Genomic DNA, 26,424 nt, shown 5'->3' with positions numbered 1-26,424 from the left:
TGAGAAAAACATATAAAGATTATACCTTCGCATGCATCTTTCCTATCAAAGTGACAATCTTATTAGTAATTTTGACCCTAGCTCATTATTTTTTTGTTGTTGTTTAGCTTTGTTATTAGTAGTTGTGTTCTAGCATTTTTATTTCTCGTGGCAATGTTTTATGATCAATGCGTAGTCTGAATTAGCACCTTATCAAGTAAAATGATGTACATATCCTTTTATACTGCTGCTGTCTGATAACTCGTGATAACTGGTGAACCTTGTGAGTGGTGAATTTGGAAAAAAAAAGAAGAAAAACTTGGGTTTGGCAAAAATGCAAAAAGCATTGTTCTAGCTTTACATTACATACTACAGAATACGTTAACTTTAGTTGATTCCAGGCAGCAGAACCTTTACATTTGTTCCCTTTAGTATCCTGAAATCTCTCATAACTGGAGATGACCGTGCATAATATACAGCTATGGGGCAATGAATGTGTCTGTTACTGTCATGGTCTGGCTGACCAGCAGAAACTCCGTGGGCTGAAGATTGCAGTTAGATAGAAAGGGAAGAAGGAGCTGATTTTCGTGTAATTACCTTAGCTTTTCATTTGGGTGTTTTGTGCTAAGCACAGTAAAGGAAGAATAGCTGCAAAAGGAGCTGGAGTAGTTGCAGATTAATTTAATTAAAAACCTGAAATACTGAGCCACCATCAGCAAGATCCAGTCTGAACCAACTACACAGTTAACAAAAATCAGTCTTTGATCAGAACAGTTTTTATGAAGAAATCAAATGAAATTGTACAGAATACAGTCAAACAATTATTTAAGGTGGCATCGGACCTAAATAGATGGTCCATAGTGCCAACTTCTCTATAGTAAGGAGTTACACAGCCTAACAATTAATGTCTAGTCTATGATTACATCATTTGTGTGCTGGAAAGTGTAAGGCAGCCTGTAGCGTGAGAAGAGTAAAGTACACAGTGGCTGACTGTGAAAGACTCCGTGCCGTTTCTCAGGCGCGTGGTGGTGGTTGGTTATCTGCCTTCACGTTGCGTGGTTCTGCTGTTTCCAACGGGAAGGCGGATCTCTCTCTTTGCTCTTCTTAAAACGCTTCGCATTGGATCTTCCTCCTCACTGCTCTCCTCGGAGCTGGAGATCCTGGTGCCCATTTCTGTGCCGGGTGAAGGCCTTTCAGAAGAGCCCCTTTGACAGAACACTTCCTCCTCTTGGCACTCTTGCGAGTGTGGAAACCTAAGGCTTTCATTGAAGAAGGCAGAAGCCATGCACTCGGCTGCTGTCTTATCACAAGCACACAGTAGTTTCTCACACATGCTCCAACCAATACCTTAAAAAAAAGTTCAGGAATTAATGTTTGAAAGCAGTTACAATTAGTCAATATGTAATTTGCCATGGGTAGATAAGCTTTTGAAAGTAAGTATTTCAAATCTGCCTTGAATTTTAGTCTCCAAATTCACCTTTAATCATCAAAATATAAGCCTGACACCAAGGAACTGGGCAGTTGAAGGTCTGACTGGCTTTGGTTGAATTTGTGAACGTAAAGACACTAAATTTTGACTTCCGTCTCCAGTCATAAAATATCTGAATGTAGCTTTCTCAGCCTGACCTGGTCATATCATACACAGTGGTGTAATAAGCTTTGTCTCAACTAAGAAAAAAGCTCGGGTTTACAGTTAAGCATTGCCAACATTTCGTAACCTGAATTTTTCTTTCTGTGTACTCAGCTCTATCAGCTCACAGGCATGGTGGCATTCAGCTGGTAATGCTTTGATACCCTGTCATCAGGATATATAAAGTTTCCTTTAATCCAAACTTACATTTTGGCTTATGGTCAAAACATACGACTTCAGATCTTGAGCTTCTTTCTGCATTACATCCAAGTTTCTTAACTTGTTCCATACAACAGTGATGAGAGAAGCAGCACCTGAAATAAACAGTAGGTGCAACTGAAAAATGCTTACTCTTCCCGCATCACAGAGCACTTGTAATTATTTTATCTATTTATTTTCAATGCTCACTAAAACTGGGAAATTCATTTTTCATATCATGGAAAAATCTTTTCCATAAGGAAGGAAAAAAATATCTGTTCCTACTCTCCTTCTGTACCTCACAGCTTCCTTCCTTATTCCGTAAGTATCGTTTGCTTAACAGTGCCGTAGTTTTTTGGTGGGTTTTGTTTTCGTTTTAAGATATATAATTATAATCGTAACTATGACCTAATCCTCTGTGAGAAGTGTCTTCAAGTTGTCAAATATTGTTAACTGAAAATCTGAAAACTGCATCCTGATAGCCAGAGCCTTGACTTGCCTTCACATAGTCTGCTTCATCATCCTCAGGCAGTCTTGTTTGTGTGCAGGTGGAGGAAAATTGTGTGTGCTCTGTACCAAGTGCTAAACTTAGACCTGGTGTGGCCTCAGCTGCTAGGGACTTCCACACAAGGAGAGGTTTTTAATTGTAAATGCAGCACTCATTTTTGAATGAGACTTCTTTGCTTTGGATGAATTCCCTGCATTATTCTAGAATTACTCCTTGTTGTGAGTTGTACCACGGCAGCACACAGTTGGCTGCGGCAGGTCTCTCTCGAGCTGTACTTCAGCAGGACATTGTGGCACAGATGTACATTAGCAATTCTGTTCATAAATCTCTTTCCAAACCATCTCTTAGCCAAGTTTCCAGCAACCTTTATCCTAATCTCTCTTGATACACCCTTTCTTCTGCTCTAATTACCTCCCATCGCTCGCCTTTCTTATTTTAATTGAGTTAATAAGACCTTTACAAAACATTGAGACAGTAATAGAATTTGCCTTAGTGGCATTAGAGTATTTCATGTTTTATGTATTTAAGCAGAATTTTTTTTTTTTCCAAAATGTGGCCTGACTGCAGATATGCAGCTATACAAGGCCCAGCAGAAGGTCTACTCATCTTTGCTGGTCCACAGGCACCCTGGTAATACCCGTAGTTAATGGCAGGTTACAGAAGAGCCCACACCTGTCCAGTGCATCAGCAGGGTGACCTCTTCCTGCTTGGCCACAGTAGCAACCGTAAGACTCAAATTCCTCTGGGCATCGCTCAGTTAAGCAGAACAGCATTTCTCCTAGCTGGGGCAGCTCCCTCTTCACTCTTCCACTTCCTCTCTCTTGCAGAAAGGTTAATCGCTCACACACTGTAAAGCAAAAAATGTTATTTGACACATCGTGCTTTCACTGACTGGGGGCTCTCTTGTGATGACAGAAGCATTTTCAAAGCTACCAGAAACTTTTAAAGACAATATTTTATGATTTCCGAATTATTGCTCCAGTCCATGAACTCTTAGAATACTACTGACCAAGACAGCAGAAGGGGGCGGGGGGGGGTGGGGGGCAGACGGGAATGTTGAAAGGGAAGAGAGATCCCTATGAAGATACAAGTTACATGTCAAACTGGATTGCACAGAGAGTAATTTTAGAGTAACCATTTGTAGTTAATTTTTCTTCTAAAATATTCAAACCTAGCTGAGTATTCACTAGCTTCAGTCTCAGCTAGTTCGGAAAATAGAGTCCAAACCTCTTGTGCTTGCACACTGATAGCTGGGCAATGACTATATTGTGCTGGAAGGAACAATAACTTTTATTTTTTCATTTGAAATACCTTCCATCTGGCACTAAAGGTGTACAAGCACTAAAGTGTGCATGATTCCTTTATGGTATGCTTGCAACAATTGTCCCAATAAAGCTTGGCTACTGTCACAGGGCAATCAGTAGTAGTATACCTTTCCCAAAGGAAAGATTCTGGATTTTCACTTCAAAAAGAATTGTTTCCTGATTTTACAAACCAGGGAAGACCACTCTGGATTATCACATTCACAATTTTTGACTGCAATTCAGTTAGAGCTGTGACGCTAAACACAGGAGCAATTTGCCTTAATGGTTACTGTTCTGCTGAGGTCTTGGCATCTCTGTGTCCCAGCTCTAATGTCTCTTTGGCTTCACCCACTCAGGAAGAACTGATATTCTGGGAATTATCCCTAAAGTTTGAGAGAAGAGTGTGTTCTGTGTCAGGAAAACAATGTCAAGGGGGGCTCTTTTGGGATTTGGCCGGAGGAAGGACTTGAAGGGCTGCTGGTTCGGTTGGGGGAGAGAGAGGGCAGGCTGCTGTTCTCTGGGCATCCTTCTTGCTCCCATGAGCAATCCCATCTTCCCTTCTGCAGCTCTAGGCTGACTCTCCCAACTTCTTCCAGGGACAGCCCTGGATTACTTCCCCCAGCAGGAAATTCTGCCCATGTGCCTGTTTGGTTGCTTTGCTCACTCATGTTATTTCAAAGAGAACAAAGCCCAGGTTCATGCACTGACATGCACACTCTAAAAGCTGATATATTCTATCGAATTTTCCAATTTGACGGAAGGTTGGGTTGATTTTTCATGTCTGCTCTGTTCCAGTTCTGGACCGCTTCTCTCCATTGGGAAGCCTAGTAAGGTGGATGGAACAATCAGTGAGTGTGGATTTGCAGCAGTGACAGGTCTGAAATGTCTTGGGGTCTCTGTGAACTCTGGGTGGGAGCTGGAACATAATCAGAAAGGGTGAGAAGGTGCCCAACTCTGGCAAGACTTTGGCAAGAGGTCAGAGTGAGGAGCAGGGGAAGTTCCTTTTATTGCTTCTGCTGCTTGTAAAAGAAAGTAACTCAAAGATGTGATTTAAGTGCTGCCTATAAACAAAAGCAGGGGGAAATGTTCACTGAACTCATTTTAGACATTGTACTGTATGAAAAAGATAGTTATAACCTAATCATAAATAGTTTTTGTAAGGGTTAATGACAGCACGTTGATGGAAGAGGCTAAACTGTTGGAAGCTTTTGCAGATAGCTGCAAAAATCCCCTGATGTTCTTGTAAATTCCAATACGTATGTGATTGTCTAACTGGTTTAGAATAACTATAATCTTTATATGTAATCTATACCTACCTTTTAATATAGAGGTAGCAGAATATGTCATTAGACATAACTGGGCAAAAAAAGGTCACTTACCTTTTCCTTCAGGTTCATGGGGTCCCGTGTCAGACAGCACCAGTCCCAGAGCGATTCCAGAGGAAGCTGTGCTCTGGCCACGCGCTGCAGGGCTTGTCTCTGGAGATGACGTATGCATAGATTAGACTTGCAAAGGTAAACTCTTCTTTCAGTAGTGTGTCCAAAAGTGCATAATCTGAACCACAATCAATTGCTTGTCTTCTAACATTTGGTTAATTCAGAGTTGGAAGACTGTTTATTAATGGTAAGTTAAGCTTTCCTGGTCAGTGTTTGACAGTGAACTGCCCTTTCCAGTGCAGTCAGTGTTGTGCACCCTGTATTCTATACAGTCTGTCCAGATTTAAGAATAAAATAATGTTATTCTACCTGTCTGTGAAAAATGCTGAATCCTCAGACTGCTGGAAACAGGAATAGGGGAGTGCTGTAAATCATAATAGGTGTAATTCAGTTTTTACTTGCCTTTGTCTTTTGTCCTTGCAGACGTGCCTGCAGGAATCTTCTCGGTGGGGACAATTTTGGCTTGCAATGAGTTAGTATCTCCTGGGAATGAGGCTGGCGAGGTGGTTATCTCTCCCACTGGGACCGCAGCTTCCATAAATCCATCCTCTTCTGAATAAGCAGAAAGAGGAAAGTGGAAGAAGACATGGATCAGTAAACAGCAAGATTTTCATTTTAGATAGTGAGTCAGAGTAATATCCTCAGGCATAACTTGTGTGAACTGATGGTCATAGAGAAAAAAATTCAAAATGAAGATTAGAAAAGCAAAGAGTACCCACACTGGTCATTTCTTCATGTTTCTTCACATTTCTTTCCTTTCAGAAGACAAGGTGCTGGTTAAACAGGATCAGTAAAGCTACTGATTTTTTTTTAAATTTTATATATTGCATACTGCAGTAATGAGCTGTGCCAGTTGCCGAAAATCATTATGGGTTACTGATTAGTCAGCCATACTGGGAGATAAAGTGCAGGTGAGAAGTCATTTTCTGAGTAAATTGCTAAAAAAAAAGGTGTCCATTCACATGAGGGTACCAAAACTGATAGCAACATTAGGGAAGGTAGAAAATGATTTGACTGATGCAGAGCTAGGCAGCTGACAGATTTTATTCATTGTAACCACAAGCAAACATTAAGGAGAAAATAAGTGGAGGATGAACAGAAGCAAAATTTTAAGGAAATTCTTTATCCTAAAAATTAAATTGGCATTTATTTTTAGATTACCTGAAGCTTTATTGTTGACTAGAAATGTTTTGTTTAATTTTGGGCTTACTTGACATTTTTTTCTTTCTTTATTAACTTTTGCTTTTTATAAAACTACCTTGTAAATGAAAATACTGTTATCAAATGAAAATCAAATGGTTTCATTTTTTCTAAATATGAAGATGAAGAATGTGGAATTTCAAAAGCAAAATACTTTGAAAATACTAGTGAACATGTTTCTCCACATTTTTAAACCCTTTCCTTTTAAATTCCTTGGCTGAAGTTAAGTGGATTAAACTTAAATTCATTCAGTTTGTTCCTTTGAAGTTCTGTTTTTAGTGTGTATTGAAAATAATCTGTCAAAGGATAAGAGCATAGATTTTAAAAAAAGGTAAGTACTGCTAAGAACACAAAGAAGACCATGAAAGGTTGCAGAAAGAGAGCAACAGCAGCACACTAGTTCTAATAGCTAGCAAGAGGCACGTTTTGGACCACTTTGTTTGACAGTGATGTGTTGAAATGAAAGCGATTCCTGCTAGATGTAGAAAATAAAACTAGAGTTTGGGAAATTCTGCACTAGGCTAAGAATAGATATTACAAATAAGCTTCCAGGAGCCATGCAGACCTCCAGCACAACACGCGGAGTTTCTGGTACGTGCAAGTTCATGGAGGGGAACATTTGGTGGTACTGACCAGTGCTTGGTACAGGAATGCCCTATTTCTGTACTCGAGTGGGAGACACGGTCCAGACAGTAATCAAGGCAAAAAATGACTACTGTCTACTCTCAGTATTCAGTGTTCCTTGACATTTTTCTGGTGCATTTCAGTCCATCTGAATGATCCTTTCTACAAAAAAGGAGCCACAGAAAATGTCCAAGTCTACCCGGGTGCTCCACTTCTAGCTGTAGCTACTGGTATGGCTGTGCTCAAAGCAATAATAACTGCAAAAGCTAAAGCAGGTTTTAGACTGGGAAAGAATTCTGTGAAGTTCTTTATAATAAAAGATGACACAAAATCAAAATGAATGCTTCTGGCATAGCAGATACTATGAATGTAATTTAAAGGACCAACCATTATCTTGGAAGAACTTATATGAAGAGGTTTTCACAAATGCTTGCAGGAGGAGTGCAAATGAGTGGCTGGAGGCAAGGGACAGCAAATACTTCTCAGTCTGGTTTTATTGTTTGTGTATCTGCTGTCTGACCCTGATCTAAATTTGTTCCTCCAGCAGCCCTGTTGTCACCATGCACAGATTTTTAACTGTGATGCTTTTAGATGACGTATTCCTGTGTCAGCTGAAGGAAAAGGAAAGCTGAGAGTGACTGACCTTTTATCGCAGGGACGGAGGGAGGAGAAGCTGTACCTCTGTGGTCCCTTGTGGTAACTGCACAAAAAACAGAGGCATTGTGGTAGTGACCTACCTGCTCTATTTCTGCAATGCATTTCTACAGTGACTTATACTGAAAACATGATAAAGCTCAACCAGACATCACTATTAGCCTTGTTTTATTAAGACAGTCATCAGGAGAAATGGTTTGCTCGGGGATGTGCAAGTCAGCAGAAGAACTAGGGGTATGATCCAGAAATCCCAAGTTGCAGATGTTTGCGTCTGACACCACAGAGCTTCCTAAACCAAAATCTGTTTTCACCTGGAGGTGAGGGAGGGACTGATTCATCAACAAAAGCGTAATCAGACACTTACCTCCGGCTTTGGAAGTCCCCAGAACCATATCACTGGGCTCAAAAGAATTCACTGTTGAAGACAGAAAATGTAAACTCAGAAAACAAGTTGCCAGCACAGACTCTTATGAGATGTCAAGCTGCTGAGAAAAGCTTTTTTCCTCAAGCAGGAAGACCCAGGTGTTTCACATACAGACGTTTGCCCGTTTATCTCTGCAGTGCTTTGGTTGTTGTAGACAAAGTGATACTGATAAAATAATCTCATTGCTGCATTCAGATAATGTGTTTTACACTAACAAAGAAACAGCAGAGGCATGAATGAAGTGGCAAATTCAATATTAAATCCATTTGACAGACAAATACAGTAAAGAGAATTAGTTCTAAAATCTCAGTGTTGTGCAGAGAAGGGTGCCACATTCCTCGTGAACACCTCAGGTTTGCCTGCATTGAAAGTCAAGTGCGGACGGACAGCTACAAGCCCAAACACTTCCCTAATCTCTAATTTATTTACCTACATGATAACCTTTTTTCATTCATCATCAGCTATATTTTGATAAATTATAAATATATAAATTATAAAAAAAAGTAATCCCTGCATCCTTTTGTCTGTTGTTAGGGTGTTGTAATGTGAGGAAGAATGTCTTTGCCTCTGAACAAGTTTCTGAGTAGTACTTAGCGTCGGCTTAAGGCAGTTCCCACAGTTGTCAATGGAAGTTCCTATGGGCTTAAATGGGGAGACAGCTAGCTGAATGGTAAATGGTTCTCAAAATATCTCCTTCAAAGTCTGACTAGATATGTTGTCTGTGATACATTTTCAGCTTTCTAAAATTTCTAATATGGTTTTTTATTCTCTGAAAATATTTTGAGTCTTAAGATGAACTATGCCTCTTTAGAGAGCACAAGTAATCATTTCTTTGGGAAGTAGAAGATTGCTACAGATGTGCAAATACAGGTGCACTCACTCCTTCAGGAGTTCTCTGTTTTCTATTACCAAGCCTCCCACCAGCAACTAGAAAAATATGAACGCAGAGTGGAGCAGTTAGGCAAGAACAAGAAATACTTGGTAAAAATCCCACCTTGATAGTATAGGAGAGGTATGAAGGAACAACCAGTGCTTACACTCAGCATAAAGCCTTTTCAGATAGGTGCCTCTATGCGTGTGGCATTTTTTTTTAAGTGAAAAAAACAGTTGAAGTCTGAAACATTGTTTCTTAAAAAAAAAAAAAAAAAGAGAAAAGAAAAAAAAGAAAAAAATCCATATGGTTTTGCATTATTCCATATTCACACTTAGGGTAATGACTTGCTTGGAGAAACACAGAAGAGCACACTACAGATTAAAACCAGGTTCTTAAGTTCTCAAAAAATGCAACTTTCCACCTCTCCCCATTCCCACAAAACAACCCCTGAGTTTCTGGGAGTTGAGCAGTGGCTTGGTCACGCACGTCCTCTGCACATTGCTTGTGTGCTTGGCAGAGACGGGGTCTCTGTACATGACAGTACGGCTTTGCGTGTGGTGGGGCCACATCACAAGAATGCGTCAGCTAAATCAGGCAGTGGATAGTCTAAGACTGGTCTTCTGGATTTCACTGCTGTACAACCTGGCCCTCACTTACTCAGTGTGCCCTCCCAAAGCCACCCAGGGCTTCGGATGACCTCTCTCCATGACCTCTTGTGTTGTAGAGCACACCATGCAGGTAGGAACAGAATAGTTCTCTCATACCATGGCAATAAGATTTTGCAAGCATCCATTGCTGAATAAGATAGCTATTGATTGCAGCAGAAATGAAGATTGTCAGAAGAACCAATTGGTCTGGTGGTTTAGGAACTCACCCAAGAGGCACCAGAATGAAAGGGACTTCAACGGGAATCTCTACGCTGCAAGTAAGTAAACCACCAAACTGCCAGTTCATTTGCAACAAACCATGCTCAACTTTTCCCCATGCTACTGCTTGATCTTGTAAAATTCAATGTCTCTTTTACGTGCAGTTGGCTGTGGGTCCGGTGGTTGGCACCCACACAGCACGTCTCTGCCAGACAGCTCACCTGCTGCAACCTGTGTTCCCAAGCAAAAAAAGAAAAAGTCTGTTAGGATGAAAAGAGTTTTGTCGCAGAGTGCTCATTCTCAGCCCCTGGGAAACTTACTGTAAGCACCAGTTAAGCACATCACATGCACAAATTGAAAAATTGCACCTTCTCATTCAGTCTTGAATTCAGTCACCAAAACATTACATCTACTTTTATATCAGTCTTTTCAGAAGGGCAGAAAGAAAGCAAACAAATTATGCTTGTATTTTATCTTTTCAGTTGCTGTGAGCTGAAAACAGTGCTTCTTGCACTGTAAGTTGCAAACCTTCTTCCATGGATACAGTTGCAGCCTGGGTTTTGTCACTCCCGTGATGAAGGAGCTCTGCAAAAATAAAAGCATTCTTACTCCGGAGAGCGGTGCCTTAGGATGTGTTAGACAGGGTCTAGGCAGAACAGGATCAGAGTCATCAGAATGGAACTTGTTTCTAAATACATTGCTAAGAAGATTTTTGTACAGTTATATGTTATGAATATGGCAAATACAGGCCTCATTAACGATAATTACATAACAGAATTAAAATCCTACCTTAATGTTTATTCACTGCTGACATTAAATTCTATTTGGCAACATACTGTATAATTTCTCTTCCTTTCATATCTTGATGTCTTGCTAAAACTTGTCTTTGCTTCTCAGAAAGGAATTCATAGCTTCCGAAATACTCATGGCATTTTTCTGAGTATAAACTTATCTTGATTTAATATACTGCAGTCAAAAAATTGCAGAGATAAGGACATACCCTCCATGTGAATTGTTGTCAGCTCTCTCTCGCGGGTTGTTTCTGAAAAGGAGAAAGCTCTGTCATAGACTAAAGTGTGAGAACGGGGGTTGCCACTGTTTCATCTGAATATTACAACAAATCAGGAGTTCATTGAATTTATTCCTATTAAAGCAAAGGTTTAGGCAAATATATCCCTATTTCATTCACATTTTTCTCTGTAATAAAGAAACTATCAAAATCCTTTTCCTAGAAAATTGTCAGGTAGGATTTTTTTTTTTTTTTAAAGCCTGAGCTGGACAGAATAGCTGCACAGAAAGATAATATCAGTGAACACTAAATAAAAATGTTTCATTCAAAGGATTTTTTTTTTCCATTAAGAAATGTAATCAGGAGCCTAAAATTAGTGGAGGTATTCAGTGAGCTAGACTTGAGTCTATCTTTATCAGAAGTGGTAAAAGCAGTATGATTTCCCTGTTAGCACCTAACAATTTCCCCGGTATTTATAATGTGTTGGAACTGCCATACTTTATATGAGAGCCATCTGATCCCAGTGAAGGATTACCAGCTTACACAAAATGATTTTCTGGCTTTGATGCAAACCTTTCTGTGGCATTTTCTTCTTTCTTGACCTATTCAAGAGGGGATGCATGCAACCAGGACATAGATGTGTAGATCTGTCCCTAACACTGGGGTGGGTGAATATGAGCCAAAGGACTGAGAAAACTAGCATTGCTTTTGCACGTCTGTCTCAACTTGGGAGTTCAAAGGTCCTCCCCCTGCCATGCTCCGATTGCAATCCATATGAATTAAGTTTTTAATCCAGCCCTGTTCCCACAGGACAGGTATTCAGTCTTACAAGGGTGTAATTTCAGCTACAAAGTACAGATCAGTGTGTGACAATGGAGATAAATAACCCCTTCATCTTTAGAGAGGACTTTTCCTTCCAAGATGGAAACCAAGTAACAAAGTGGGTCTATTTTTGCTTTTCCAGCTAGTTTTTTCATGATTTAAGGGGAGATTTGAGCTGATAATATTTTCAGTTTGGCATTCCTGCTAGTGACCTCAGTGGGTCACTAATCACCCCAAGTATCACCCATTCTTTCAGGTCAGCAAGAGCCTCACAGGGTTGGCAAGAGCATCCTGAAAAAAGATAATTCTTTGTATGTAACCAGAATTTCCCTGTTTCAGTTGTGTCTCTTGCCTTTTGTCCTGTCCCTGTGTACCTCCAGGAAGAGTCTGGCGCCATCCTCTCTACACACCCCACTAGGTGTTGAGGACAGCAAAAAGATCTCCCCTGAGCCTCCTCCTCTTTCATCATATGCTCCAGCCTCCTCACCAGCTTGATAACCTCTCCTGGACTTGCACCAGGGTGGAAATTAGTCCACCTTCTTCTCTCTTGGTATTCACTTAAGTAGTAGTAAATGGAAAGGACACATGAAACGGGGAATAGGACATACTGCCAGATTTAGTGCAGGAAAGCACCCTGCTACTGCTTCAGTCTTGCTGGGTCGAATCTGATGTCAGCAGAAAATCTGGCAGGAGGAGGCAGTCCGTCAGAACCTTATTATTACCTGTAACCAGAGATGGACAGAAGGAAACATCCAGCCCATTCATGGAAGAGTTAATATGTGCGTTCACAAAGCATTCTAAGGCATCTTTGTCGCAGTTGCAGAGGAGCTGTTCACAGGGATCCCCAGAATCTGGAAATAATAAAATTAAAAAGTGAACAAGTTACTAGTGAAGTATCTTTTCCGCCTTCTGCTTTCTCCTCTCTCTAAAGTTTGTGCCTACATTTTTGAATGCAAACCTATTTATACTGTGCATCTTCACGTTAAACACAGTCGAGTTTCGTAGTCCAACACAGTTTGTTTTCAAAATGCCATCCAATGTAGCCTGGCATGGCTGGCAATAGAATTCTTGCCCGTGTCAGTTTATTTTACAGAGCAGTGAGGACTACAGAGCAGTGCTTTGCCACCTCCAGTTTTTCCATGGAAAACTTAACCCAGCCGATACTTGGTTTGACATTTCATGGACTTCACTAAAATGCTCCTCGTAACCTCAAGAAGTCATAGTCCACAAGCCAAGCCTTGCATGTAAGATGTGTTTTGCTCCTTATAAAGGATACAAATTAGTTTCCCATGAAATATTATTTTCCTACTTCAAAACCTTCTACCTTTCAGGGTTTAAAAAAAATATTGACCTTTCAGAGCGGTCACATTTTTGGTTCTCGTTTTTGATGGGGACAATTCTTTTTTTTTTTTTCATTTATTTGATATGGGTTGAACAAAATGTTTTCTGATTATTAAGGACGAAAAGAGCTTAAAAAGCACTAATCATGTTTAAATGCACTTGGACCTTCATGGATTGGCCTAAATAACAAAAATTTTTTAAATATGAAACAAGAAAAGGAAATCAGATCAGATTGTTGCTTAAACAAGCTGTAGGGGAATTGATTTGGGGATTCTGCTCTTCTATGCTGGTATCCTCAAATCATGTTCTAGCATTTAGTCTTTTCTCAGAGTCAATACTTGCTGAAAAATTATACTAAAAATGTTTAGGCATTAAAGAGCCCCACTCCACACTTGGCAGGACAGTGATAGTGTTCCATGGGGTAGCTCCTCTTGTAACAGCATGGTCCCTGCCCTCGTTGGTGATGCTGTTGTGTCTGAGGAGTGTATACGACCTTGTGAACAAAGAATTTGATCCCTCAAAATGGATACAAATCAGGCCTTGAGGCTTCAAAAGGGAAGCTTTCAAAAGGGAAGTTCAAAAGGGAACTGTTTTTCAGGTCTTTCCCCAGTATCCACTGCATTTCTGATGTGTGGAGATATCTCAAGCAATGCTTCGTGGTCCCACAAAGTCAGGGAAATCTCAGCAAGAGGCTGCCCATTAGAGAAGCCCTGTCAAGTTTAGAATTATTGGACTTCAATTTTCCTGCTTAGCTGGACTTTGATGCCTCTGCGTATTCCAATTTCCACTCACCCCTGAGCAGAACACTTAAACCCTTAAAAATCCATACGTGGAGGTGGTTTCTGCTTAATTTATATATGACTTTTGGTAGATACACCAGAATGAATGTTTTGGTCATGGTGAGGCTCCAGTATTACTCTCTTGAGATAGGTTAATCTTACCACAGGTCAGGTTTTCAGTCGAGCAGCTGACATCTGTAGAAATCTTTGCTGGATCCCATGTGCACTCCATCTCCATTGCTTCCTCATAGCATTTGCGGTGCTGGAAACAGCAGCTGAAAAACCGAAATAACTCAATAACTCAAAGTTCACACAGTTTCAGTTCAAGATCAGGCTGCAATGCTTTCGTGTCACTCTTACACAAGAATGCAAAAGATGCCAGAAGAGAAAAAGAGGTCCTTGGTGTGGTCCCGAGACACAAGAAAGGCTGAGTACTGCTTTTCGCAGAGTCAGTCTGCTGGGATAAGTACAGCCAGATGCAAAACTCAGTGGCAGGAACAGGTCTGTGTGCTGTGAAAGACCACACCTACAGCTCTGTCCTTCTACGGTACCGGAGTTCTTACAGCTCAGCTCTAGAGGTCTTGGCTCCAGCCCTGCCACAACTTTTCTCACTGCAGATTTGGAGAACTACACAGAACCCGGCACTCCAGGAGTGTTAATGCCTCTGCAACACCTTGTGAATCCCTGTGTCTCATTGAGACTATATAAATACATGCAGTGTTATCCTCTGTTTCTTGTGCTTCCTATTCTATGCAATAATCAGAGTGAAAATGCACCATTTTGCCGTGGGAAGGAGCCATGAAATATTTTGTCACACTGGAGTAAAGCAGATTTCTCCCAGCACCACACAACAAAGGCGGTTAGAAACCTGGCGTTTTCCTACACCCCTGCTGTCATGCAAACCCCAAATGCCTGCATGACCACTTTAGCTGTGAATAGCAATGAAAAGCCAACTAAAACAACAAGCCCTTCATCAGTCCCCGCTTTTCTCCAGCTGTTTTTGAACAGGCAAGCTACCTACGCCTATATTACAGCAACGTCTGCGTGCACTGACATCAGCTATAAATGAGAAACACCACTAAAACACTCAGTCAGCATTTACCCCATAGAAGATTGTTACATAAATTAAGCAGGGGCTTGCTGTTAGATTTAGACTGAAATACACTCATTTCAGAGAAGTGGACTCTGAACATGGGTCTGGTATTGAATTGCCATTGGTCTTGACCATGCCGAATGCAAAGACAGCATGAACACGCAAAACAAGCATCTGCTACCAGGCAGGGTTAGCTTGCAATCACGATGTAAGGAGTTAACCTTAATTAAGCTCACGACAGATTTTTGTTAAAGACACAGGGAATGTGTGGTTACACATCACCGGCAGCCCTGCGTACGTTCTGAACTCTATGGTGGACAGAAGAACTCCTGCACTGATCAGAGCAGGGAACAAACACCTGCCCCTTGCAGGCTCCTTTCTAGGCTATGCATTCACTTTCTCACTTCATATATTTAGGAAGCATTTAACATTTAATCACTTACTACGTGAATAAATAATCAGCACAATATTTAATATGTGCTCACAACCAGCGAAGCTGTCCAAGTCCTAACCACGATCAGACTCTTGACCTGGTGAAAGACAGCAGCAGTGAGGTTTGCTCAGGTAGCCAGCAGAGGATCAAAGCTCATCGACAGCGTTAGCCCAGCTGATGAAGTTTCAAAGCTCAATTTCTCGCACTCCAGTGTCTCTGCTGCCTGTTACTGGTTTTGCTCCCTGCTTTAACCTGGACTGGGACACTGCAGGAAAGTACTGTACAAAGATGAAGGCAAATAGCATTCAACAGAGAGGCCCTGATGGTTCCTCCACACCACAAATGCTACTGTGCCTTGTTGCAGAGGTCAAGCTGAAGTTTGTGAGCTCCATCAGAAGCAGGGTTTTAAACATACAGCTGATGAAATGTCTCAAGACACGCTCCTGTCTCTGCCTGGGTGTAGTGAGGTGTCAGCACCTGAAAGCTCCTCTAACTGCATAATTAGGTCTAATACATCCTCCCTGCAGTTCTTGTTTGTTTATAGCATCACAATTACATCAACACTTAATGCAACATTTAATTAGAAAATGTACTTGCCTTCTCTCTGTGAGCAGGGGATTGTAAGATATGGATGGCCCTCTGGGCACGCTTCTCTTTCCCCATGGACTATGGAGGTAGACTAGGCTCCTAATTTAGATATAACAATTAGCTAATCTGGGAAATGGGAAAAGGTTGGGCTTATGGGCACAAATATTTTCTAATGCCTTAAAAACCTACAGTTCAGCCTGTTTTTGTGGAACAGAAAAGGCAGTGACAAAATCTGAGGTTTGCAAAACCATTTTGCAATGCTGTGGGAACTGTGTCTGAAAAAGACAAATAGCAGCCACCTGTTTGGAGGCCTTCTGGAACCAAGGGCATATCTGTGTCGGTGGCAAAACAATAACCGGTCTCCATTTACTGCAAACTACACTGGGATTGGTGTGCTGCTAAGGAAACCTCACCGCAGGACTGCTAACCAATTTGTAAACACAAAGTGACTCTGTGGACGGTTCTCAGGACAAAACTGCTGATAGGTGGTTCTGCTGTTTCTATATTTATGCAGCTCAGCATCAAAACAAAGCTGAGTGAAGCAAAAGCCCAGGTGCTCAGCTCTTCGGGTATCAATCCATTGATCTGACTCGAGCTCTCGTTTCAGCGTGTCATCACAATTGTTCAGAAAACCTTTCATAAGAAGTCCCATGGCTTTCTTCCAGTAGCAGGGTTAGATCTTCATTTTCCCAGCCATGCCATTCTGGAAAGTGGATGGATTAATTTCCATCTAGCTATAGGCATTAGGCTGTTCTAAGCCTGTTTTCACTCGGGGAATTAATGCATTACATTACATTTTGGAAAAGCTTTTTTCTGTTTAGACATGGATGTATCTTGATTGTCTTTGAATTTCTTTTCATGCCTCCTCCTGGCATAAGTGAACAACCATTCGATTGTCCTGTCCTGAGAGAAGATTTTTTCTCACCCGCCCAGTCAGGGTCTGGGCAGCATCCCTCCAAGGCACAGAAGGAAGTTCGAATGGTTTTCTTCCTGGTCCATAGTACTGGCAAGAGCCATTGAGCTCTTCTCTGTGCCTGGATGCTCCAGCAGCTTACAACATCTGCATGTACACAGGTATTCAGGGCAAGATCTACTTAACCTCCTAACTGCCACTTGAAGTCATACTGAGCTGTAACCTGATTCTGTTGATGCTTAAATCCCTCTCAGATGCCAACATTTTCATTATAGTCCACTATGAACTTACACTGCTGATGTATTACACAGCTCCCAACACCAAGAATTTGGAGAGATTGTAAACCCACTACACTGCTCAGATTAATGCTCTCCCACTCACCTTATTAACAGGGCCTCCAGTTTTTGGAACCAATTTAAATGCGAGACAGAAATCCCCAGTACAAAGAAATGAATGAGGTTTTGTTCACATAAGTCTGTTCGGAATTCAGAGACCTCCGGGTAAGATATGTCAAGGAGATGGGTATGGTGTTAACTTATTCTGCTGCATTAGTGGCCACTCTTTGCAACCCGTTTAAACCTGCTGTGCCATCAGAGTTGCACTGGTGGAATGATATGCAGGTGTGGGGGACTCCACTTTCACCTGTAGGATGGGAGTAGTTCTCCACATTGAAGTGTGGGTAAATAGAGAGAGACTCCGAGCTATGAGAAAAAAGAAGCAAGTGGATCGTCATGGGCTGTAGATTATCACTACCTCGATTTCATTTGTTTCCAAGTCATGCCATAAGGCAACTGTTATGGGGTGTTGGCCCAGCAAAAAGATAGTGCTCACCAGCAGGTAGGAGTAACACAAGACAGGGCTGATAAACCAGACAAAGTTATCTTTTGTAGGTCATATCAGATATTTATGTTGCAAGTGAGTGATGACGAGATTAAACAGAGCTGGGTAGTGTGGGACTTGCATACTCTTTGAATAAATCTTCTAATTTTTACAACTGTCCTGAAATCATTTCGGCAAATGTTACACTTCAGGTCATCAGAGCATGAGGGTGCTGACAGCCAGTCAGGGCAGAAGAGGACATCTCATGGATATGACTTACTCATCAGCTTCATCCACGGGGAGCCCTTCCATCTCAAATCGGCAGGAGCAACCATAGTCTTCAAAATCCCTGGGACAGAAACCAGTAACACACTTCATTTTGTTCACAAAGTTGAGCAGAGCAGGGAAGTTAGTGAAGATAGACTGTAACCAGGTGAAGTGAGAACCCAGGCAGTCTGGAAATAGAACAGCCACAAAATGCATGGTAAACGGAGGTGAGCCAGGTGTGGGTCACCCATGGGTGACGTTCATGTGAATGCAGAGCCTTAGCAAGGCCATAACACAGGGACATTGAGCCATGCTGGACACTCAGCAGTATTTAGTATTATAATAGTCTTTGGGGAAATCTACAGCATCTAAAATGCCTGTTCATTTTCGGTATAGAGAAAAGCAAACTCCACGGGATTTCTGTTCAGTGCACAAGTACTACTGGAACACATACTTACCAAAAAATAATGCAACACTTTCCACATTTTGAAAGACTCCATTGAAGAAAGTGGCATTGTCTAAATGAAAAAAAATAAACAAACCACACTTCTTTTTAAAAAAATTAATGACAAGAACTGTCCCCAGACTGCCCCTGGTCATGCTTCAGTTGTTAAACCATTTTGAAATATGAGTTACCAGCTATTTGCTAACAGCACAATTCCCTGCAATGCTTCTGGAGTACGACTGGTTCCCCACTGCCATGCAACATTGCAGAAAGTAAAGCTTAAACCATTCTTACTCAAGATTCTTTCAGGTGTATCAAGAAGCTGTGGCAGGAATGCTGGCAGCTCCAATTCTTGGCCACCTAACTCAGCAAACAAATTCGAGAAGAAAAAGATTAAAAAATAAAGAAAAAAAACAACAAAACAGAACATAACTTCATTATGACATCACAGGTATCCTTCCTAGACTAGCAAGCTGATTTATCAAAGCCATGAAACACTTACTTAGCTCCACTGGCACCCAGGAAAGCCCAGAAGCATACTGGCAAGTCACACGGACTTCAGCTTAAAAATCTCTCTTAGCCTTAGGTATTGCTAGTGAGGATGTGCTAACGCTTGTATTCCTGCGCTCTTCTGAACAGGGACACAGGGATAAATCAGTAGAATTGTATAAAATCGTTTTAGTTTCCCAACTACTTTCATTGTCCCAAACGTTTCCACTCTGTAACCCTGTGCTCTTCACTTCTTTGAATTCAAGAGGTTTTGTTTCTGAGTCCTTATTGCCTATTGCTTGGTTGCCTCTCTTCCTATTACTATTTCTTTCTTATCTCTCTTTCCTTTTGAAGATGCTGTGGTATATCTTCCTCAGCATTATTTTTTTCCTGTTTCTCATGTCCTGAATTGGGGTGAAATCTAATACTTGTTTTCTCTCACTGTTTTTATCCCCTGTTCTTAGGTATTACTTTAGATTTATTTAAACTTGACTTTTTTTTTTTTTTAATAGTAAGTCAAGGGTATTTATTGGCTCAAGGATCTAAAAACTGAAGAAAAAAGTGCTGTTAAATTCATGGCATAGTTTATGTCTCAGAATATTTGACATCAGGAAAGCTGTCCATTTACTCTATGAAAGATTCTAGGAAGGAGCTGATAGTTATCTTTCTAAACTGTTGCATTTTCCTGCAGCAAATATAGATGTAAGAGAGTAAAACAGAGTAGTGGGTTTTTCAGATAGAAGGCTTAACTCTATGTTTAACAAAGGATTAGGAGAAAACAGGACTTATTCTTAGATCATATATAAGGGCCTTCTCAGGATGTCTGCATCTTTTGTGAACAAGATGTCCATGATGATGGTCGTATGCCTCCAGCAATTCATTTCTCAAGTTTATTGGCAGAATATGCATACGGGATTGGTATGGGATTGAGGGAGGTAGGAAGATGTGCTTCACAACGAAAAGCTTTTAGATGAACAGCAGTCCATCAGAAGTGTCCTTCATTGCAGCAGGTCTGAAGGGAATGGATGGCTTTCTGCAAACCAGGAAAGGTCTCCTAATAAAAGATGGCCCTTTCACAGAGCTGGAACAAGGCTGTTGAAAGCTTGACAGCCATGAGGAATTCAGTTTCAAGCAAAATAATGGTGTGCCTTGCAAAATAAATAGCATTGAATGCTACATATTTGTACACATGCTTGCTAAAAAGAAAAAACTGTCCCTCATTTTCTGGCTTAAAGCCTGTATTTCCTCTGCAATGACAAACACCCGTTCCCCAAGCTGTGTTCTATCAAGCACATATAGAGTCAGGTTTTGACATGCTGCATAACACCATGACTCAAACTCAGTGTCTGTGGATGAATAGCCATTGATAATTTAGTCCTTTCAGCAAAATTTTGAAAAACATGACAATCCCACAAGGCTGAAGTGAGACAGAGGAAAGAATTGATAAAGCCACATGACAGAACTGCTGGAAGTTGTGATTGCTCCAGCATCCTTCATTTGCACTTAGTTCTTCTCAGCAAACTTCATTTGCACACACTCAGTTAACACATAGATGTTTGAAGCTCCCCTGGAGAAAAATGTCTGCTACAGCGTCAGCAGCTTGGTAAACCTTTGGCTCTTCTAGTCCTTTAATTACTAAGAAGGACATTTCTAATTGTCACTAAGTCAAGATCGATGAGCCAATGTTTGCTAACAAGATTACTAAATTTTCTTTAAATTGCAGGGGGGGAGGGACAAAGAGAAAATACTTTCGCAATGAATTATTCTCTTTTCTTCTTTTGCTATCATATGATTTGGGGCTATTTGTCCTATGTCATTCCCTGTATAGCCAGTGAAAGATTACACTACAAAAATCAATCCTTTAAACCTCAGAAGACCCTGGAGAGGTCAACTTCTCTCGCCTCTCTAAAACTTGCTAAATGACTTGCCACCTGTCCTGAGGAGACTTGTCTGACATGTCAGCTCTTGGGCTTTCCAGTTGTGCAGCTTCTCCACAGAATTTCTTTCAACATTCAGATCCATGTAAAAATGTTTCTGGACTGTATCTGTGTTGTTGCTACTCTGACAATGCTTTTCTGAAGTGTATTCTGAAAAAAGCCCGTCAAAACAACATTAATGCACCTCCAGTTGTTTTTTGCAATTCTGGCTAATTAAAATGTTGTCATATGGACACAGTCATTATAATCCTTGGGGAGCAGAAAATTTGACTGTGCCAGGAAAAGTCAGAGTGCAGCAAACCCAACCTATTTAATTTATTCAAGGTAAATCGCATTAGCTCCTCACAAATGCTAGTTGATGCACAGATATTTGCTTTAGTCTTGAAGCAGAGATCAGCAGAATAGATCCCACACAAATATAAACCAATAATCCTCTCCAAACCTGAAAATTGGTAACATTTTAAATCTTTGTGCTCAGATTGTACTTAGCTGGGGGAAAAGAATCTAAAAACTGTGGCCTTCTGAGGTTTGGGGGGAAATCTCTGTTAAATGTGATGTCAGAAAAATTTCTGAGCATCCAGATATTTCTAAGTGCACTAGATATTATCAATATATATAGTGCCCTTTACATCTGAGGACTAAATACCCCTTTATTTTTTATGAATAAACAGTGTAGGTATTTTGGCATTCTATCACTGAAGTGGGAAATTCTAATATTCTTACTGATTTCTATTTGTATAGTAGGAGTTTTAAGGGTCATCATCATTGATATGTTTTAGCCCATGTGTTTTGTGTTAGAGATGTTTCTTTAATGACTTCTAACGCGTGCAGCCCCTTAGCAAAGAGGCAACTGGTGAAGTTGAAGTAGTTCAGTGCAGAATTTTGTCTAAGCCAAGGTGCCGAACTGTCTTTTCCCTTTAGAAATAACTCCATGGAACGACCAGAAAAGGTGTTAGACCTGCTAAGAGCTCTTCTTTTCACCTGCACACTGCTACACTTCGTGACATTCCTACACAGCGCAGGGACTGCAGAAATTTGAAATGTTTGCCCATGGCTGTCATGGGGAAGCTCATTCACACACGACAATATAATCTGCAGAGTTATATGAAGAAAAAAAAAACAACTATTCATAGTAAAATTTGGAGGAGGAGCTTTAGTTGAACAGGAGTTATATGTCAGAATGCGCTGATGGTTTGGAGAATTTAGACAATACAGATGTATTTAATGAGTAGAATCTCCTTATAAGTAACTTGTAACTTACAGTCTAAGGGATTTAAATAATGACCAAATGCTAGCAGAAGGGAAGTTGCAGTTTTTTGGTCATATTTTTAAGCCCACTAAATGTTTCTTGCTTCACTACAAGTCCAGAGAAAAAGATGTTTCATAAGTATGCAATAGATAAACTTATTTGATTTGGGTGTTCAATAACTAGGTTTGAGGGGACAGAAGGAGTGCTTCTGAAGGATTATTTCCAAATGCACATGCTTAAATTAGTATTCAGGCATAAATGTCAAATGATGATAAAAATACATTGACACTTACCGCTGTACAACACCATTGACATAGACACCAGCAGAATTACAAACATTTCTAGTTTAAGCCAAAGACAAGAAGTCGTACAGCAGACTGGTATGCCTGTTGAGTTAAATAAGATATTAGGCAGAACATTAACTCTTGCATCTGGGAGTGGGAAGACATCAGCTTAGAAAATCATTCTTTTGTAACCTGACCAGATTTCTGCTTGATGCAATTCATTTTTTACCCTTGTCATAGTAAATGCATGTATTACAGCAATGCTGAGCCTTATGTATCCCTCAGATTTTACCAATATCCTCTATAAACCTGACTAATAATATTTATTTTGGTATTGTTTTAGGTGAGTCCACAGGCTCTGCCAAAGTACCATAGACAAGGAAAGTCCATTTAGCAACAAAATGGTGTACTTCAAATTTTGTTTGTTTTGCAAACGGTTTTCACATCTTACTTGATCTAACAGCGCATTTGAACAATTCTTCACATTATATTTAGATGCAGATATTGTGAAATTCCATGTAAACGAAAAGACATTCTGGGATTACTTCTATTGAACAGAGTTAATCTGCAATCCATGATATTAGTTTGATTCAAATCACAAAAATGACTCTTACTTCATAGTCAAACATTTACTTTAACCTGTGTTGAGACTGATCTAATATGTCATATATTTTCCAAATGACAAACACTATATTGTTCGGAGATCTTCAAGTTCTAGGTGTGCTTGTCCTTGCAGAAAGGTGTGTGAAGAATTCTTCTGAAGCTAAAATCCTTGCACTAGTATTCATTAAATGACAGGTAATAGATTGGTTTTGAACAACAGTCACCTGTTAGTTACCCTAAATTTAGAAAGACTTTCAAAGTATGGAGTATGAAGTTTTTTAGCACCAAATAAATTAATATTTATTTATCAGTTTTGCAATATGTATCTACTGTTGATTATCTGCTCCCCTAAGGTCAAATATAGCATTCATTTGTATTGAAAAATCTTGTAATATTTCATGAGGAAGTGAAGTTATAAACCTAACAGCTTTAAATATTTAAAGTCTGCTATCCCAAATCTCTTACCTACACTTTAGTCTACAACTCCACAGTCCCAAACAGCTTATTCTACTTTATTTTCCTCCTGATTCCTGTATTATAGAGTAGATCTAGAAAGGCTTACCTTGAGGAATATTATTCGAAAGCAGTTGAATGGAGGATAAATGGATTTCAACAAAGTCAGTACTAAGTTATTTATACCCACTTGGATATATACCTCACCCATGTGATCCCTTCCTTTATCAAACCCACTTCAACATTTATTAATTAATTCTTCCAAGAGATTCCTTAGAGTCATTATGCCTGCAGTGTATCTTAGTAATATAGCTCCAGCCATGTAAAGGACCTATACTGAGAAGTCTGTTCTGCAGGAGCATTCACCCTATGGTAACTTTCCCTAATACTCTTGGCTGTAATTAAATAACAATCATCTCATTGTTATTAATCACTTACAAAATCTCTAGGGCATGTGAATATGGCTTTAATAGCTTACAAGAGGTAGTGTTCAGTGATGAAAGATGAGTGAAAATTTATACAGCTTTAAACACTGGCATTCCTCAGGTTTGATAAGGCTGCTCTCATCTATCTGTGGTGGCTCCGATTCAAAGCTGAGTGAAATCCAGGGGAAGGTTAAGTCAATGAGCTTTGGGAAGGCTTCTTCTCATCGGGAAGGTGTGCTTTCTGCCAGGGTCAGACACAGCTACCCTTCAAAGATATCATCAACAAAGGCAAACTATCCACTGAGTTTTAGCATGGAGAAGTGATGTCTGACATATTTGGAACTGTAAAAATACAGAACAAAAGTCTTGGCTCCTCCACGGCCCTGTGAACTACATTGTCTTCTGAAAGACCTTTGACACCGTCTCACGTAAGACCTTCATAGAGAAGCTGTTGCTACATGGGCTGGATGAGCCCAGTGAGGTGGGTTGAAAACTGGGTGGCGGGGCCCAGAGGGTGGTGGTCAGTGGCGTAAAGATTGGTTGGTGGCCAGTGACTAATAGTGTGCACCAGCAGTCAAGTGTCAAGTCTTGCTTAATATCTTCATTAATGATCTGGATGCTGGGCAGAGAGTCCCCTCAGCAAATTTGCAGCTGGCATGAACTGGGAGGAGGGGCTGATACACCAGAGGGTCATGCTGTCATCCAAAGGGACCATGACAGGCTGGAGAAATGGGCCAACAGAAGCTTCATGAAGTTCAACAAGAAGAGCAAAGTCCTGCACCTGGGGAGTTACAACCCAGTGTGCCAATATATACTGGGGACCACCCATCTGGAAAGCAGCTTGGCAGAAAAAGACCTGGGGTCCTCGTGGGCACCAAGTAGAACTTGAATAAGCAGTGTGCCCTTGCAGCAAAGAAGGCTAAGGGTATCGTCGGCTGGATCAGGCAAAGTATCGCCAGCAGATCGAAGGAGTGGATCCTTCCCCTCTACTCACCACCGGTGAGGCTGCACCTGGAGTACTGTGTCCAGTTTTGGGCTCCGTGGTAGGACACAGACATGGACAAACTTGAGACAGTCCAAAGCAGGGCCACAAAGATGATTAAGGGACTAGAACATCTCTCATATGAGGAGGGGCTGAGAGAGCTGGGACTGTTCAACCTAGAGGAGGCTGAGGGGAATCTCATCAATGTCTAGAAATACATGAAGAGAGGGTGAAAAGAGGACAAAGCCAGACTGTGTTCAGGGATGCCCAGGGATGTGAAAAGAGGCAGTGGGTACAAACCGAAACACAGCTGGTTCCCTCTGAACATCAGGAATCACTTCTTTACTGTGAGGGTGACCGAGCACTGGCACAGGTTGCCCAGAGAGGCTGTGGAGTCTCCCTCCCTGTCTCCTCTTTTGTAGATATTCCAAAGCCACCTGGACATGGTCCTGGGCAACTGCCTCTAGGCGGCCCTGCTTGGATGGGCCAGGAGGTAGACCAGATGACATCCTGACATCCCTTCCAACCTCAACCATTCTGTGATCCTATACCCATTCAGTACTGACATGTTGCCAGTCACACCATTTCTGTGACCAACCCTATCAAGGAACTTTACAGAAGGGTGAAACGTGGGAGAAATTATGCCTTAATGGTAGGAAAATTCATTTTCATGTGACTTTTGGTGCTTCCAGTTGGAGTCTCCCGGGATTGCCCAAAATGCATTTTTACTGCCTTGATGGACATTTTCAGCCTGACAAATCAGAATGAGCTTGACTGGGCATAATAATAAACACGAGCCCTCTGAGATATTGATTTGCCCATATGCCGCCAACATTTCTGTACTTCTACCAAACATGCCCAGAGGCTTTGCAGGAATGAAAACCTTGGCATATGAAAAATCTTTTATTTTTTTTGAGGGCAGCCAAAGTCTTCACATTTTTCACGGAGCCTTGCTTTTTCATTCCTTCTCTTTTTTTCTGTAGCTTTTCTCTTTAATTTTCATTATTCTCATGGGAAAGCCGAACAGTAAGTCTTAAAACAACTATGACAAGAAGGTTGCCATTCAGGACAGGTGCCGTTAATCTATTCTCAGCTCCTTCCACAAGACACCCATAGCTGTGTGGCACCTTCTAATTCTCTCCCCATGAACATGCTTGAGCTGTAGATCTCAGCCCTTTCCAAGACCATAGAGTGGAGACAGCTGTGACCTACCCCCAGTGCCAGGCACAGCCTATCATGCTATAGAGAGGTTAGCACTCTGTCCAAGAACCTGTGTTCCTGCAGGAAAAACACAGAAGAATTTATTATAAACACGAAAGTGTCCTTTAGCATGGAGATCAGAGTCGATTAAATTCATTAAAATAATAACAAAGCAATGTTTTTGAAGGGGAGCCTTTTCCAAAACTGTTTTTCTGTTGATGTCAGTCTTGTTATTCAAAACTAAAAAAACCCAGATAGTCAAACTGACTTTAATAATTGTTTTCTCCCTTTATGTTCTTGTTTTCTTGTCCTTCTTCCTGAGTCCTCAGAAAACTTACTGATAAAAATTCAAGAAACAATATAGATTTTTTGTTTCTAAATCATGTCTTCAGGCTTTAAGATGTTTTTATGAGATTTAAAAGCTACAGTTGCACAGAAGTGTCATTCACTCAGGTCTTCACAGTGGAACAGATCCTGCCTTGGGTAAGGAGAGGTGCTGCAAAGCGAGACCTCTCCACATCATTGAAGTACTGGGGTCATGTTAATATTCCCAGTGTATACATTCACTGTATCGACATTCCTATTTCTTCCATGGG

The 26,424-nt window shown here is 40.8% G+C and overlaps 1 protein-coding gene across 1 annotated transcript; it reads right to left on the bottom strand.

Annotated features, from left to right (window-relative positions):
* Nucleotides 1-1,015: 1,015 nt before the first annotated feature.
* On the bottom strand, nt 1,016-25,196 carry OC90 (otoconin 90). The gene is made up of 17 exons (XM_075417223.1): nt 25,180-25,196; nt 23,429-23,457; nt 22,175-22,267; nt 18,501-18,566; nt 18,220-18,279; nt 17,775-17,949; nt 13,811-13,923; nt 12,251-12,379; nt 10,698-10,739; nt 10,226-10,282; nt 7,898-7,948; nt 7,523-7,579; nt 5,458-5,607; nt 4,999-5,097; nt 2,988-3,162; nt 1,817-1,923; nt 1,016-1,326 (listed from the first exon to the last, which is right to left on the bottom strand). Exons 1-17 carry the CDS (start codon nt 25,194-25,196, stop codon nt 1,016-1,018), a joined length of 1,731 nt encoding a protein of 576 aa, XP_075273338.1.
* Between the last annotated feature and the right edge of the window lie 1,228 nt (nt 25,197-26,424).

This window comes from Opisthocomus hoazin, chromosome 3 (genome assembly GCF_030867145.1).
Source record: "Opisthocomus hoazin isolate bOpiHoa1 chromosome 3, bOpiHoa1.hap1, whole genome shotgun sequence".
Classification (NCBI taxonomy): domain Eukaryota; kingdom Metazoa; phylum Chordata; class Aves; order Opisthocomiformes; family Opisthocomidae; genus Opisthocomus; species Opisthocomus hoazin.
The sequence above is the reverse complement of the archived record's forward strand: the minus strand, read 5'-3'. Positions and strand labels throughout refer to the sequence as shown.